Source organism: Pipistrellus hanaki (genome assembly GCF_964339955.1).
Source record: "Pipistrellus hanaki genome assembly, chromosome: 4".
Lineage (NCBI taxonomy): Eukaryota > Metazoa > Chordata > Mammalia > Chiroptera > Vespertilionidae > Pipistrellus > Pipistrellus hanaki.
The window spans coordinates 38,538,919-38,556,132 of NC_140506.1; the positions used below are offsets into that span (position 1 = coordinate 38,538,919).

General features: G+C 46.3%; 1 protein-coding gene across 1 annotated transcript in view; it reads right to left on the reverse strand.

Annotated features, from left to right (window-relative positions):
* Positions 1-487: 487 nt before the first annotated feature.
* SERINC5 (serine incorporator 5) overlaps positions 488-17,214 on the reverse strand; it is a 98,991-nt gene continuing 82,264 nt past the window's right edge. Inside the window, exons 8-12 of the mRNA XM_084881319.1 lie at positions 17,000-17,126; positions 11,070-11,136; positions 8,237-8,273; positions 7,162-7,306; positions 488-5,163 (exon numbers count right to left, since the gene is read on the reverse strand). Of these exons, the coding sequence (XP_084737445.1) occupies positions 5,016-5,163; positions 7,162-7,306; positions 8,237-8,273; positions 11,070-11,136; positions 17,000-17,126 (524 nt within the window). The 3' untranslated portion in view covers positions 488-5,015. The remainder of the gene's footprint in view (positions 5,164-7,161; positions 7,307-8,236; positions 8,274-11,069; positions 11,137-16,999; positions 17,127-17,214) is intronic.

The window sequence follows — 17,214 nt, forward strand, 5'->3', positions numbered from 1 at the left end:
TCCTCCCTTCCACTCTCTCTAAAAAAAGAGAGTTGATTAACATTTGAAGGCAACATCTTGGAAAACACCGCTAGCAAGACTTTAATTATAAATGTGTCCAAAAGAAGGGAGAAAACAACAACAACGTGGTTTTCAGTTTTAAATTTTATTAAAGTAAGAGTTAACAAGTTTTGAGTTTTCTATATAGGAAAAGACTGGTCAACTTCAGACTGGTCAGCTTCATAGAAAAATTAGCATTCAAAAACAAATATAAATTCATAGTTGTCTTTGTGACTAAAAGGGGGGAAATATTTAAAAGTTACCAAAACTCTAATCATATCTGAGATCATATACATTTCAGAGTAGATTTGCCACACATATTACATTTCCAAAATTCTAATAGTGTAAAACATAACCACATAATTTGGCTACAGCTAATTGTTTCAGAAAAGTTTAAAAAATTAACAAAGTTATGACTATAAAATTTTTGTAGAGTTTTCTTTGTAAAGTAAAAAAAAACAAAAAAAAACCTTTAAATCTTTAATGAAAACAAACAATCCTCTTAAATTTCTTATAAATAGCTCTCAAGACATATATTACACATCTACTACAAGCTTTCCTTACCTGAGAGGATTTCCCAGGATCCTTCGCATCAAAGGATTACCTTCAAGAATTCTTCCATAATTTTACTCACATATCATTAAACTCCTATAGAAGTGAATTTGGACATATGTATTCTTAATCTACCCTTCCCCAATTAAGATTTTGCTGAAAGAAATTTACTTTAAAACAAAACAAAACAAAACAAAACAAAACAAACAAAACAAAGGATGCCTCTTTGGTAAAATGAACATCTCTGCAAATTATTTACTGAGGAAGAAAAAAGAGAAAGATCTTGAGAATGTCAAGCATTAGTTCAGAAGATCTGTGTCAATAAATAGCTCTCCGAACAAATTAGGTAGATCTAACATTAGAGAGCCCATCTTTGCCTAAAATGCAACACTGTATTAAAATGTCTGAGTCTTGCCCAGCTGGTGTGACTCAGTGGTTAAGAACTGACCTATGAACCAGAAGGTCATGGTTTGGTCAGGGTACATGCCCGGGTTGCAGGCTCGATCCCCAGTAGGGGACATGCAGGAGGAAGCTGATAGATGATTCTCATCATTGATATTTTTCTCTCTTTCTTTCTCTCTCTCCCTTTCCCCTCTTCCTCTCCCTCTCCCTTCCTCTCTGAAATTAATAAAAAATATATTTTTAAAAAGTAAAAAATGAAACATCTGAGTCTTTACAAGTTTCATTATTAAAGATGGCAGGAGACATGATGGCCTTAAGAACAAAGCCATAGGGAGTTAGTGCTATTGGCAAATTAAGGATGTCCTAGGGACCAAGTGGCTCCTGCACTTTTCCTGGGTGAAGAAAGAAGGCCCAATGTTCTCTTACAGGGTCTTAGCCCAAGGACACGCCTTCCTACTTACAGGATAAACCCTCTTTCCTTTCCAAGAGGGGCAGGACGTGAACGCACAGCAAACTGAGAGGCTATTTAGAAAGGCAGTCAAGGGAGAAAACAGGCCCAGGTAGCGTAAACGCAGGCTCTGAACTCCCTTTTTGTAGGTGATATGAAGCACCAATGGTAGTAAACTTCTGGCCAAAATTAAGCACATAATTGTAATTTTTTTGTTAATCCTCACTGAGGATATTTTTCCATTGATTTTTAGAGGGAATGGAGGGGAGGAGGAGAGGCAGAGACAGAGACACATCAATGGGAGAGATACATCAATTAGTTGCCTCTCACACATGCCCTGATTGGGGCCAGGTAGCAAGCCTGCAACTGAGGTACGTGCCCTTGACCAGAATCAAACCCAGGACTCTTCAGTCCGTGAGCTAATGTTCTATCCACTGAGCCAAATTTAGCTGGGCCAAGCACATAATTTTTAAAGGCCGTATTAAAAAGGCAGAGGGTGACTATTCGGGTGGATGGAATTAGCACTAGATAGAGGTCACCATAATGAAGGAACTTCTGAGGAACCAGAACTAAACAACCTGGTGTGGGAGCCCCCCTGCTGGCATTCCTGATGGGCACCAAACCCCAAGTCCCCAGTAACCTCACTCTCCCCCAGCCCACAGGAACACAGTTCCTTATACTCCCAAGAACTCCAAATATCTCTGGCAACCAATTCCTTCAAGCCATGTCCCAAGAAACTGAGAGAACAAAACCAACAAAAGCAAGACCCATTAAGGATAGCATAGGGTGCCCGAAAGCTTTGATAGAAAAGTCTCTGGCCTCCAGTCAGGTGGCATGGCTAGGTATACGGCCACACTCCCAAAGAGCCCCTTCCCCCGCTCAGTCGTTGTACTCTTGGGAATGAAAGGGGGACATTCTCCCACATGGGATGAACAGCACAGAGGAAACAGAGTTTTACAAACTTGTTGGGCTTCGTTACTAAAGGAATCTGACCAGCAGCTTCTCGGGATGCACTTTTTAAATATGTACAAAAAGTTAAGAAGCAAAAGTCGATTATTTAAAAAAAAGAACTTATCAAGTGAACACCATCTTTATAGCAATTCAAAGCAATTGGCACCGTTTTTCCAGTTTCTTAAATCGCGACAGCACAAAAACGTAGGCTTCTTTAAACCTCTATTTGAACGTTGACTCATCACCTGAGTAGTGTTTATTACAGTTAATAATCATGAACGTCAACTTAATGTATATGCCCGTAGTCCTCAGAGTACATCCGCATCTCTCTTGACCATTCAGATACACTTGCTTACATTTTCCGTTGAGAATAAAATAAAATAAAAACCCAGTGACTGTAATGGTGCCTCTTATGTCAGACCAAATTTCAGAAAGGAACTACAGGCCACACACCAAGTGTTAAGCATCTGGAAACCGTGGCTGGCTGGGCAAGCTAAGGAAGGAAGTGCTTTATTGAGTCAGCTTCAGTGACAGTTGGCAATGGGCTTTCTTTTGTGTTTCCCTGGGCACCTCTCTGCAGGGGGAGGGGGCCAAGGAATACTCAACTTTGTCTGCTTGACCTTGACATGCTGTAAGGACCAGTTCCAAAGTCACATCGCTGGCTACCAGACCCAACTAGTAGGGAGAAAACACAACAAAGCTAGTCACTGATACAACCCCAGATCTTGACCCGCCTCCTTTTGTGGTCTTTCCTGAAGCCGATCTCCCTTCCTTCGAGCCCTGGGTCACTGCGCTGGCCACTGCAGCAACCAGGAAGCTGCTGCTGCACACCCAGCCCCACTCCCTCCACCTGTGCCCATGCCCACACTCCACTCCCCCGGGGTGGACCAGGGCTGCCCATGGCAGCTCTTCACTTTGTGGCTCCAGATCATCTTTCCACTGCTGAGCGCAAAGAGCTCCTGGCCTGACAAAAGGCTCTTTCTCACACACAAGTGCCTTTTAACACTGAATCTCAGACACTGTCAGGAAGGCAAGTTCCCAGAAGAATCAATCCATTGTATTTGTTTTCCTCGGAGGACGCAAAAAGGTAGGAATGAAGGATTTGGCTAATTTCCAAAACCAGCTTTTTGGCACACTGGAAGCTAGCTTTACGTGGGATCAAATTCTGACCAAATTCATACAGAAGGGCACAGGACCATCTTTCCACCTCAGACCTTCTCTGCCAGGGAGCTTGAGGAGTCTTTCCCTCCTGCATGACACGAACAGGGCACCCCGAGGCCTCTCCACTGGGGTCTCTAACAGACTTTCCACCAAGGAAACTCTTTTCCTGCCTGAGAGCATCAGCACCAAAAATGGACATCTTCTTGGGCAGCTGCCCGAAGTCCAATATCTCATTAGCCTGTATTAGCTTACAAGCATGTCTTTTAGAAATTTCTGTGGAAGTTAGTGATGGCTCCATTAAAAAGCCCCACCATCAGCCCACCTTTCCTTCGAACTATACTTGGTCACGTCTACAACTTGATTAACCGGCGTATCTGACCGGTCAGCCCTGTCAGAGGCGCTGCCCATGATCCCCACCTCTGCAAATCTACGCCAGAGCCCCACAGTGGACATTGACAGCGTGGCCCCATTACACACCTGGAAATCAAAAGCCCTCTGCCTTTACCATGGCAAAGGCCGCAAGGTGGAAGGAGAAACTGGGGGGCTGACCTTACCACCGAAAGGGGTGCAGCAGGTTTCAGCTGGGAAGCGACCTTCCGGGGAAGGCTCTGAAGTATGATGACTGTTAACGGCACAAACAAGTAAGACGGTAGCTTTCCATCGTTCAGACAAAGGAAACAACATGAGTATTGTTCTATCATGATGAATAATTTCACAAATAAAGAGTCGTAATTATTGCAGTGACTCTGATCAGGTAGTGATAATACTGGGGGAGGAAGGGGGTCACACAGGTGGTGATAGCAAACTGCTTTGTCACATAACAAAGATACTGAAGGATCTTTGTTAGAAAGATCAGGAAGGATGAGGAGACCCCGAGGAAGGGCGACAGAAGGACCACGGCAGATGTGACTCCCAGCATCACAACTCCCACAGGAGACGTCTGCGGGCCCGGGGGAGGCAGCACCCGTGGGGTGAAGAGCAGGTGCTGCCTCTTGTGCCCTATAAACACCAGGGGGCTGTGTGCGGGTCCCGCAGGCCCGGGTGTGCACGGGGGTCTGCATGCTGTCAGGGGCTGAAGGCTCAAGATGCTGGCATGTTTTCTATTCCAAGGAGAAGAATGAGAGGCCACACAAGGTAAACTTTCCACCCCTGTGAGATGTCATAGTCCAAACGGTTTTGGTGAACACATGCAGAAGGAAACTACTCGCCTAACTACCACCCCAGTGTCTAGGGGTTACACGCAACAAAACATCAGCATCACTCAGGACCAGCGTGGTTGAAATTTTCAGTTCTTTCGGGATAACGTGGTAGTTTCTTTTCGAATTTCAGGATTAAAAAGCTCATCAGGAGATGTTTCTCCCCATGAAAGCCAGGGGAAGCCAGTCAGCTTTTCGAAAAGCGCCCATCAGTGCTCAGACCCCTGGGGCACTTGCTCAAAGGACGTCCCTTCAGACGGCAGGCCTCACACATAGAACTGCCGGGTGGGACAGCAGAGGGGCGCCACCAGCGTCCACAGGTACAGCAGCACGCACACCCAGCAGGAGGCCATCTTGACCCAGAAGATGGACCAGCTCCCGCTGAAGAAGGTCTCGATGTAGGCACTCTCGTAGCTGTGGGGACGACAGAGCCATCGTGGTCATGGTAGGAGGAGGACCGTGGGAGCATTCTCTTTTACCAAGTGTCCCCCTGCTTTCCCCCTCCGGCCTGTCCGGTTTTCCTAACAACTGGATTCTTATGTAATTCACACCCACTTAAAGCACACAGCTCAATGACTTCCATGTGCACAGACTTGTGGGACCACCAGCACAGTCAACGTTAGCACATTCTCATGGCCCCAAAAAGAAGCCCTGTACCCTTTAGCTGCCCTCCCATTTCCTCCCCTCCTCCTGCCCCAGCATTCACCCATCTCCTTTCGGTCTTTACGGATTTGCCTATTTGGGACATTTTCATTTTCATATGGAATCATGCGGCCTCTTTGGACTGGCTTTTTTCACTCCGCTCAATGTTTTCAAGGTTTATCCCTGCTGCAGCACCTATCGGTAATTTATGCCTCGTTCTGGCTGAGTAGTACTCCACTGTCTCATACGGCACGTTCTGTTTACCCGGCACCAGTTGATGGGCATTCGGGTTGCTTCCCCTTGTTGGTGATTAGCAATGCTGCCTCTGTGCACACCGTGTACGAGATTCTGTGTGGACGTACACGTGCCTCTTCTTCATGTGGATATGATATTTGGGAGTAGAATTGCCCAATCATGTTGTCACTGTATGTTTAACATTTTGAGGAACTGCCAAACTGTTTTCCAAAGCAGCTGGGCCATTTTTACAATCCTCCCAGGAGTGTAGTCTCCCACATCCTCAACACTTACTATCTGTCTAATTGATCACAGCTCCATGCATTTTTTGCTTCAGTTTCCTGAGCCAGAAAGTCTCGGGAATTTTCCAAGGATCACGGGGAAGCGTCAGAAGCTCCCTCAGGAAGATGTTTGGGAAGAATCCCCTGTCACTCTGTTTGAAGCCGCCACCCCCAACCCCATAAGGTACTCTTTATTCCTCTTCCTCATTTCATTTTTCACCCCAAAACTCACCACGATCTGACACACTGTATCTGGTTAGGTTCACAGTCACCCCCATTGGAATGTAAGCCCTGCCACCTACAACAGTGTGGCACGTAGGAGCCACCCAAATGTGTGCGGAATGAATGAATAAAAAAAAAAAGCACACTAAGCCTCAATGTCTAGCCTATGTGTATCCTAATTTATATCACATCCGTATCCAACATAAACTTTGGATTAAAGAATAATGCAAAAATAATCTGTATAATTCAAAAGGGTCTCTATGTTGTGACAGGACAAGTCAGGTGTATTATGTACTGCCAAGTTAATAAAAAAATAAATAAATAAAAAACCTCAAAAGGGGTGTAATATGTATAATCATATTTATGTTAAAAAAAAAAGTTGTAAATGCATAGAAAACGAATATATACTATATTGTTAGCAGTGATTAGGGGAGGGAGTTACTGTTACTTTTTATATTTCCATATTAGTTTTTTTAAAAGCTGTTTTCAACTTTTGTAATGAAAGGGTGAAGAAAAAAAGGTCAAAATCCCTTTTCAAAAGTAGAAAAGGGATGAGTACACAAGGCAGATAATGTATACGGGTGATGTATTATGGAACTATACATTTGAAAACAATGATCTTTTTACCCAGTGTCGTCATCCCAATGAATTTAATACAATTTTTAAAAAGCAGATGATTACTTAAGAATTCCAAGTGCTTCCTCCATAGATGATTACTTAAGAATTCCAAGTGCTTCCTCCATTACCATTACTGTTTTTCAAGACTACCCATATGCAGTTAAATTTCCTTTTCTTTCTTTCTTTCTTTTTTTTTTTTAAAGTTGCAGTACAGTAAGCCTTGGCAAGAACCAGGGTTAAAAGTATGCTGCTAGACTAACCTTGATCTGTTTCTGTAAAGGTGAGCACTGATTGACTTGGAAAACCACTAGCTGACTCTGGAGATGTGCTCTGTGCCTCAGCGCCCTAAGGAACAGGACTCACCTGCTTTTGTAAGGACGCCCCTTCTAACACCCCTACCAAGGCGGCCACTCACTTGAACCAGTTGGTGACGGTCATCATCACATAGAGGGAAGCCAAGAAGAAGACCCAGTGGAAATAGGAATAGCTGTAGACAGTGCTTCTCTTCTCGTCATAAATGACGCCCGGCCCCTCTTTCATATTCTGCGGGTCTTCAGCGTCTGTGAACCACAAAGCCAGCATCAGCTCAGCGAGTGAACACACACACACACACGGACCGCTGTAGCAGAGACACACTCGTTTCAACCCAGGGGCTGTTCGTAGAAAAGAGGCCAAAAGCCACTTGTACCTTAAGGCAATTTTCATCTATGCCAGAAGCACAAACCCCCACCTACCCCAGAACCTTCCTGAACAGGATGAGTTAACCTAACATCCCACTCATTTTACTTATTTATTTTAAATCTTATTGGGATATCAAGTCAAGTTTATTTATTTTTATTGATGAGGGAAGGAGGGAGAAAGAGAGAGAGAGAGAGAGAGAGAGAAACATCAGTTCATTGTTCTACTTATTTATGCACTCACTGGTTGATTCTTGTATGTGCCCTGACCAGGAATTGAACTCACAACCTTGGCATATACTAGTGGGGACCACGTACTAACCAACTGAGCTGCCCTATTCAATAGAGCAGGAAAAAAAAAAAAAAAAGCCATTGAAAACACAAAACTTATTATCAGCTCACAAGAAAGTGAGAGAGAATAGACCAGGAGTTCTCAAGCCCCCGGGACTCTCCAATTCAAGAAGAAAAGTTAAGTTGAGGAAAATAAATGGTCCAAACCATGGTGTCAGGACCTCTTGGTATTTCCCCAATTTTCATTCCTTTAAAAAACGTACTTTCTGCTTCTCTAAATCTCACTGGATAACTTAAATATGAGCCAAAATGTTAGACTGATTTCTTGCCTGCCAGAATAGCGAAACAAACCAAGAAAACCTCACAACCCTTTGGGGAGAATATGAAAAGTACGCACACGGTAAACTGGCCTTGGAAAAAAGTCTCCCCTCACCATGCAGTTATCTGTACGTGAATCCCAAACGCCTACAGGCTAGAGCTACAGGTCTGCAGGGCCACACAGGTGCGAAGTTCTCTACTCACCTCCGTAGGGACCGAAGCAAAAGCAACACCGAGCCACCTGAGAGAGCAAAACCAACAGTCAGGTGACGTGCTCCATGCTCCCCACATCAGTAAAGCATCCAAGGCCACTGCGTGCCAAGCCGGCCCCGTCTGAATTCCATCCCAGGCCCAGAACTGCACACTTCACCCTTCGGGAGGTTTTAACTGAGCACCTGCTCCTCCCGATGCTCAGGGTGCTGGTGGTGGTAAATACCATGGGCTGCAGGAGCTGCCCTCAAAGGAACACCCTCAGTTACTGCGCCTGCTGTGCGCAGACAGTCTCTAGACTGCAGCTCCCAGGCTCTGCCCAGCAGCAGAGTCACCCTGCCGGAGGGCAAGCCCTTCCCGGACAAACCACAGGAATGAATGCTCACACAGGGGTGAAAGGGACAGGCCCGATGAGCCATATTTTCCCTATGCGTTGGGGGTCAGAAAAGATTTGTCCAGCCTGCAGCGCCCTTCAACATCGACCTCTGTCCCCTCTGCCTCTTCCCTTTCTTTTCTCACTTCCCTTTCACTAATAAATACCCTGCTCATCACACTGCCTGGGCAGCTGCTTCTGAAAAACTCAACCTGAGACATAAAGTGAACGAGACAAGGTCCCCGCTCTCCTGGAGCTCACTCCTGGTGCTTTGCTCTACTCGTTACTTCCTTAAAAACCCTCTCCAGCCTTTGAGGCTGGGATTATTATCCCACTTACAGCTGAGGAAACTGAGGTCAGGACACCAGCCTAGTGATAGGAGCTGAGAATGAGTGCGGGATGGGGACTCCAAGGCCCATGACTCACAAGAGGCAACCAGAAGCATGTGATATCCAGGAGGCGGTGGAGCCAAGAGAATCAGCGATGGCAACACTAAGGGATCTGGAAGCAGGAGGCCTACCTCCCCTTCCTGTAAAAACCGGGCTGCTCAGATGGCACAGGGGTGCCGGGGACAGGGATGGGTGGGACTCTTCCCTTTGAAGAGCCTTTGGGACCTTTCAAATTTCATACCCCGTTCCTAACTTACTAAACGTAATAAGCTTAATTTTAAAAATATCAGGTTATGAAAAAGAACTACATGATTTCAGAAGTATGCTAATAAACAAATAAGAAACACAAGTACCCAAGGAGGTCTGGGAAGCGCTGGGTCCTGGACACTCTGGCTGATAATATTTTGACTACAAAGAACAGAGAGCCAAGGACAAGGACTTGGGGGCCTAGGCCTTCACCCCACTTATCCACCTCAAGGCCACGTCCCTGTTTCCCGCCCACATCAAGGGCACTTGTAATAGAGGGACTGGCCTTGACAGAATCTTGCATCAAGTGACACAGCCAAAGACTCACTAATTTATTCAGGAGGCCTGAGATACGGTGTGCTGGGATCCCAGTTCTTCAGAAGCTTAAGTTTCCACAAGAAACTAACTCTCTTTCAAAGGAGTTCCCTGTGAAACGTGATGCAAGGAGAGCAAACCCACTCCCGTCCTGCATGCTCTCCACTTCCAAAGGAAACTCTGGGCTTTTTCCTCGGAGAAAGAAAAACATCCTCTCTCACATGGTACTTAGAGACGCGCTGTTCTTTGCACATTAGCTCTGTGCACAATAGGGATATTGAAACCGTAAGGTACCACCCCAGCAGGTGGTCACCCGGTGGGTGGTGAGAACAAATGCCTGCCTTCCAGAGACCATTCTCTCACTCAGTCTCCTCACTTACTCTCTTATTCAGTCTCCTTTTTCAGTGACTGAGAGAGCTGGGGAATGATGCTGGCAGACTGACAAGCCTTCACAATGGTTCCCTCTCTCCAGCGCGGGTGCCGGAGAGACCATCCCCAGAGACGCAGCTGCAGGAGGAAGCGCCCATCAGATAAGCCAGGGCTCTTAAATCCAGGGAAAGCCACTAGGATGCAGCCAGGACGGGATGCCAGGCAGGGCTCCCGGCCCAGCCAGGCCAGGAGCAGCATCTGAGCTCTTGGGTATCAGGGGTTAGGAACACAGGCTCATGGCTGAATGCTGGCAAATCAAAAGTTTAAATGACTTTGCAAAATGAAGAGGGGGGGAGAAAATGAAGAGAAAACCCTCATTGGGTTTTTATGAGGATAAAATGAAATGACGTATGTAGCGCCTAGAACAGTGCCTGGAACATAGCAAGTGCCACAAGTCTCAGCTACCACTGGACTTCCCGTTCTTTCTATTCTTGGGGTCAGGGCTAAGTTTTTTCCTGGCTGCCTCCATCTGGTTAGACCTTTTTAAACTCTGGATGTTCCATGGTAACAAAATACACTCTGCTGACCACTGGCATCTGCCAAGCAGTATGATTCTCTGGACACCTATTGCTCACAATTCTTTACCCAGTGAAATGCCCCCCTGATGGAACTGACACCCATAAGTAGGCTAACGTACAGACAGCGTTCAGCCCTGTGGCATGCAGCAGATGCCGGTTCCTCCCCTTCTCCACCCTTCTCTCCTCCTCTGGAACAGCTAGTACATAGCCCCACAGCTGTGCTGTTTGTGGAAGGCAAAGGCAGGTATAAAACAGAGGAACGGACTAAAAATTGTGGAAAACCACACACATTCCATTGTGACGGGAGAACAAAGAACGGCTTGACAGAGCCACCCAGGCTCCTGGTGGGAGGTGGGATGCCACACGAGAGGCCAATCTTGTTGGAGGAAAATCAAGGATTGTAATCCCGTCGTGTATATAGGATATTTCTTTATGAACAAAAATTGTATTCTTGGGATCATGGACTGCAGATCAATAAAGAGACACACAAACATAAAAGCCTTGCTGGGAAGCGGGTCTTCGGAGACAAGCAGGACAGGAAAATGAAAGGGGCTTACTTCCAGTTCGGGCGCTGCGTAGCGCCCCTGCAGAGCATCGGAACTCGATCTCGTGGTCGATGTCAAACTAGGAAACAAACAGAAAGGTCAGCAGAGCACATGGGCGTGCTATGTGCCATCAGAGGAAGGGCAGGGCCGTCTGGCCAGTGTCCAGTGAGAGACTCACTGCACCCACAGTCCTCCCTGCTTAGATAAATGTAGTCTGTTTAAATATCCACTGTATTCCAAAACCGGCTGACCGAGTCTACAGCTAATGCTGTTTACATGACTCGCATTAGATAAGTTTTGTGCAAACAGAAGTCTGCAAAGAAATAAGATGCCTTTTGGTCCCATTATCTTGGTTTTTGCCTCTCTTCCCTTAACTGCCAAAATGATTTTCTGATTTCACTTTTATCGCTTTCCTCCCTTTGACCATTCTCACTTAGAAGGGATCAAAAGCAACGGAGGAACCCAGAGATGGCAATAACCCAGGGCATGAAAAGCGAAGGTCACAGTCACTCTCTGTGGCAATCAGCCTACGGCAGAACAAGGTTTTCTGTTTAGAAATCCAATATAGACTGACTAGCTGTGGGTGTGATTTAAAAAAAAAAAATCTTCTTGCCACTTTCCCCATACCTTGAGAGGTAAAATGTTGTAAATTTTGACTTACAGGAGTATTTATTTTCCCTTTGGGGAGGGGGGGGTAAAAGGGTGGGAGATTTTAAGCAAATTATACTTAGGGTTCCATCTAACTGTATAACTGTGCTTAGCACATATTTACTGAAGGCCTGCCATGTGTCAGGCCCTATTCTAAGCACTGAGGACTCAGTGCAACCCCTGCCCACAACGCAGCATCAGTGCTAACCGGAGGCAGGTGGAGTGGTATGTGTGTGGGAAGGTGACAGATTGAGGAGTGTTGGCTAGTAGAGAGGCAGAAATTAACAGGTTCTTTTTACCAAATAAACCTCATGAGGAAACACTGCTTCTCTGCTCATTCTCATCCTCTTTCCCAAGGAGAGAAGAGATCAATGAGATGCAAATATATATATATATATATATGCCTAACTGGCTAGGTGTCCGACCAATTGGTCAACCACTTTGTCGACCATTTGCTCAACCACTTGACCAGTCGTTATGATGTGCACTGACCATCAGGGGACAGAGTCTCTGAGGAATAGGTTAGCTTGCTGCTGGGGTCTGGTGGATTAGGACTGGGCGAAACGGGCCAGACATTCCCTGGAGCCCTCCCGCAGTTCCTCCCTAGCCAGCCGGCTCTGATCAGCCCCAATGGGGATTGGGCGAGATGGGCCAGACACGCCCTGGAGCCAACCTCCTGCAGTCCCTGCCTGGCCTCTAAAATATTTCTTCTAATTAATTTCCTTTCAATGTACACGAATTCGTGCACTGGGCTTCTAGTAAACAATAAAAAGCCTTAGTCATAAAGAAGTCCTCTGGGATCCAAGCTATTGCTTCTTTTGTGGTCCACTAAAGACCAACAGCATCACTTTCATTTCTGCTTTGAGCAGATGGATGCTAATTGAGGCCCACTCTACTCCCACCTCCTGACTCTGAGCCTGGGTAGAGGAATGACAGAAAAATTCCACTGGCTGTGCACCCAAGAAATAGACACCTTGCTCCTGCATTTAAGTGTCCTATATCTTGTGCCTATGAGTTAATTTAAGATAGTATACAGTTTCCATGGGGATAAATATAACTTTCAATTTTAGGAAGAGATCAGTATCTGGAATTTTCACCTAAAAGATGATATACTTTAAAGAGAGAAGAATATATATCCATTTTATAAATTCTTTGCAATAGACGGTTTCAGAAAAACAAAGCTTTGATTCTGGCACTTTTGCGGCTTCACTTCTACCATCAGCACTGAAAAGGGAAGTTTTTATCCTCCTTGAAGGACCTATATTCAGTTCATTGTGATGTATGACTTCTACAAGTAGATGTTACTGTAAAATAAGGTCTTTATTCAGTCGTGGCCTTACCCCACAAAACACTTTTCTTGGGATTATTAAGAAAATACTTTTTTTTACAAGCTCTTAAAAAAAAACACAGAAAATTCTTTCTGTCTATATTCTGGCTGTCATTGACCCATCTACTTGGTCAGTGAGAGACAAACTGTTGTAAAATAATTCCCAGATTGTCCCTAATCTCGTCTCCTAGACCTCAGATGTGAGCGGTGTTGACCAGGCCTTCCTGTGGGGGGCGCAGGAGACTGACAGCATTCGGCTGGGACAATGCTTTCCCACGCAGAGAATGTCCACTGCACGGCAGCATGGCCGCCGGGCTCGGTCCCCGTCACAAAAAGCCAGCAGTGGCGTACAGTCACCGTGACAACCAAAACGATAAGATGCCTCTCTGTACCTCTGCCCTGCCCACAGGGACAGAGTGATTCAAACACAGGTGCTTCTGGCACCGGCCAAATGCCCCCAGATTACAGGAAACCTCCAAAACCACGCACAGACTTTCCTGTGGGAGACCACGGATTCTGATTCCCTCACAAACGTGCAGGCAGGCCTTTGAGAGGGCCACGGCCATCCCAGGCTTTGTGTGGGGAATTCAGTTACATTCCCGCTGCCGTGTACATGGTGACGCACGGCTCCCAAAGGAGACCCGAGTCCTAAGGGAGCGTGGGGCAGGCCTCAGCAGGTCCCGGTGCAGAACATGGGAATTTCTAGCTGGCTGGCTGGAAATTGGAGGATTCCCAAAATAAGATACTCCCCCTCCCTTCCTCTTAAATCAGAGTATCAGGCCCAGAACACACAAGAATAGATAGCCCTCCTTGATTTACCAATTTTCCTAATTTTAAGCCAATCTTTCTAATGCCAACTTACCAACCTTGTACCTGTGTCCCCACTGAATGCAACATGGCTGTGAATGTCCCATTTTGAACTAGCCAGGTGGGAATTTAATAAAGATTCTTTCTTAGCTTTTATAGTTTTATCTTCAGTTTTTGTTATGCTCAAGAGAAAATATAATTCTTTCTTGTGTAAGCTGTCCAGGAATTTGAAGTAGCTGGGTAACGTTTCACAACACAAGTACCTCCTGATAACATAATTATGTGAGCCATCTAGCTTATCTTTCTGCCAGAGTGAAGAACGGACCTTACTCCATGCCAACACAAGGGGGGAAATTTTGACCTGTCTCTCCAATAGCCCAGCAAAAGAGCCCCGAGGAGAGGTGTCCTGAAATTGGGGGTGCAGAGCTGGAGGAACAGGCTCCATACCCATTTTCTTTTAGGTACAGTGAGGGGAGTGAACTTGATTGACTCCTGAACCCTATCCAGCCTGACAGCTTGAATCTGAAACCAACAGAAGAATACTCTCAAAGCCAAGAGGCCAAGGAGGGGAGTAAGGGATAGCTGGGGGAAGTCAGGGCCTGTCACAAGGAGCCAGGCCAAGGCGGGTGTGGGGGGACCGGCCTGTAGAATGAGCCAGTGGGGCATCCTGCATGGGGTCCAAGCTGTGACACTTCCTCATCACAGTGATGCCTGGAGGCAGCAGAAGGGGCCTGGAGAAAGGGAGGCCTCAGTCAGAAAGCCAGGGAGTGAGTTTGGGCCAAGCCCTTCCTCCAAGCTGAGACCACAAAAGAGCAAAACACACACACAGCGAGCGTGTCAGCAGCAAAACTTGGAGCAGAGAACCAGGAACTGAGGATGGAGGGCATCATGAGAGCCCCCTAAAGTGGTGTGTGTGGGGTGTGTGCTGCGGGGGCGGGGAGGGATGGGTGTGTAGAGGGGTTCCTATACATGAATAGGGAAGAAGATAGCACAGTGAGCCTTCTATGGCCTACGGAAAAGTCAGCCCCAGCCAGCCTGGCCTTCCATTGAAAGTCAACGGGTGACTTCGTCTCCCTTTAATGTGCACACACACTACCGAGCCTTCCAGCTTCCTATAGATTCTATCAAAAATTCTAGAAATTCCTGCAATCGTGTTCAGATGACAGTTTCCTCCCAACCTCTTTTTGTAACACCTCCTGAGCCTGGGAGGAAAGCATAAACTCCAGAAGCCATGATTTGAAAACCTCCGGATGGGCCGCCTCCCACGCCGGCAGGAATTCCCTTTATTCTCCGCCCGACTTACCAGGCCTGCGCTCACTTCCCTGGCGGAGCTGCAGTGGACACTGAGCAAACCTCCTTCACCCACCCCACACCCCCAACCCCGCTGTGAGCTTCCCACAGTGCGTTACACACGCCCGGCGGGCACCGCCTGCTTACCCTGCTCTCTGCTCGGTGAGTGGCTGCTGCTTCCCACCTCCTCTCCCATCCGGCACCATGGTTTTGCAGTTTAATTACTAGCATTCTATTAACACTTGCTATTGGCATTTAGACAGACTTTAAGTAGCAGCTGTCAGCTTTGGACATTGTTATCTTTTGAGGACTATCAGACTAGACCAGTAGTTGGCAAACTCATTAGTCAAGAGAGCCAAATATCAACAGTTACAACGATTGGAATTTCTTTGGAGAGCCAAATTTTTTAAACTTAAACTTCTTCTAACGCCACTTCTTCCAAATAGACTCGCCCAGGCCATGGTATTTTGTGGAAGAGCCACACTCAAGGGGCCAAAGAGCCGCATGTGGCTCGCGAGCCGCAGTTTGCCGACCACGGGACCAGGCCACACCAACCTCCACTGTGGTGCCTCTGAGGTCTGGAAGAAGTGATGTTTTATTTAGCATCACTCATTCAAGCATGGCGGTGAAAGTCTGAGAGGGTCAAGATTCCATGCTGCAAAATGACACCGTTTGTGGCAATTCTATCAGTAATTTCCGTGCCTGGCAGAGTTGGAGCCCCATCCCCCTTTACCCTCTATAATTCTTCGGCACCTGCAGGAGGCACAGGGATCTATTTGGTCCTACAACCGCCCACGGCATGCCTCGTACGTAAGTTTTCCTCAAAAAAATCTAATTACCAGACTGGGGGGGCTAACCTCTTTCTTTGCCCTCTGTTTTGTTTACAGAGTCTGAGTTTCAGTCTTGGGGCCTTTCCCTGGGTTTGTGTGGACTAACACCATGGTCCCTCCTGGTGCAACGAGGAGAAGCTGTTACCATACCAAAGGCAGTGTGAGCATCAGCGTCACAACCACCTGCAACACATGCAAGTGCTTGGTCCCTTTCTACCATGAGGGGCTGTTAGAAGCTATAAGAGAAAAGGCCAACTTGCCCGGAAAGATGTTTTATTTATACAAGGTATCACCACCAGCATCATTTCATTCCAGCCAAAGGAAGACTATAACGTGCCCAGGACAAGTGGAAATGTTTAGATACTGAACCATATCCAACAGAACACAGAAGCAAAACCTAACCATGAAAAGGTGACCGTCACAGGAGAACGTAATTATCCGTGAAATATCTACCCAGAATAAGAAACAAACCATTTCCATCCCTTACTGTTCTCTCGCTGGCAATCTTTTAAACATTTTAAAGGTGTAAGAAACCCCACCATAAGCATGTGAAGTGCAGCCTGCTTACGTGTCACACCTACTTTTGGAGAGCTCTGAGCTCCTTAACAGCATTGTGGGTTTCAGCATAAAAAAAAGGGGGGGGGGGTACTTCCTGTCGTTCCTCGATAAGGCACAAAATGACCGTGTACGAAGTGCTTTGTGTTCTGCATCAAAAGTAGAACAAATGGTATTTCCCTTGGATGAGCAAGTTCTCCAAACATCCTGGCACACAGCTCACTTTGTGTTCACTTGCCGTCCAATAATGCTTTAGCAAGTAACAGTCAATGGTCTTTTAAAGGGTAGCAACGTATCACATACTTATTTTATTTATCTCCTATAAACATAAGACCAATGAAGTCCAAACACCTACTATTTCTATTCTCCTTCTTCCTCAGAAGGTAGTATTTGTTTTCCTGCCTCGCAGCTGCTAAAACTTATTTAAATTCTTCTCTGCACTTTAAAAGTCTGTGAAGATGAGCTCAGGTAATCCTACAGCTTACCAGGAATATAAGATGCACGCAAACAGGAGAGTGGTACCCAGTCCAGTAACCAAGTTCTCGTCCCTGTACAGGTCCTGACCAAAGGCAGGCGCACAGATCGTGATGTTCTTCCCGTGGGCGTCCAGAACTTGCAAAGGAAAAACAAAGTAACCACAGTTAAATCAGAAAAACCTGTTGTAACTCAGACTCACTTGGGGAAAATTCAGGTAGCTTAA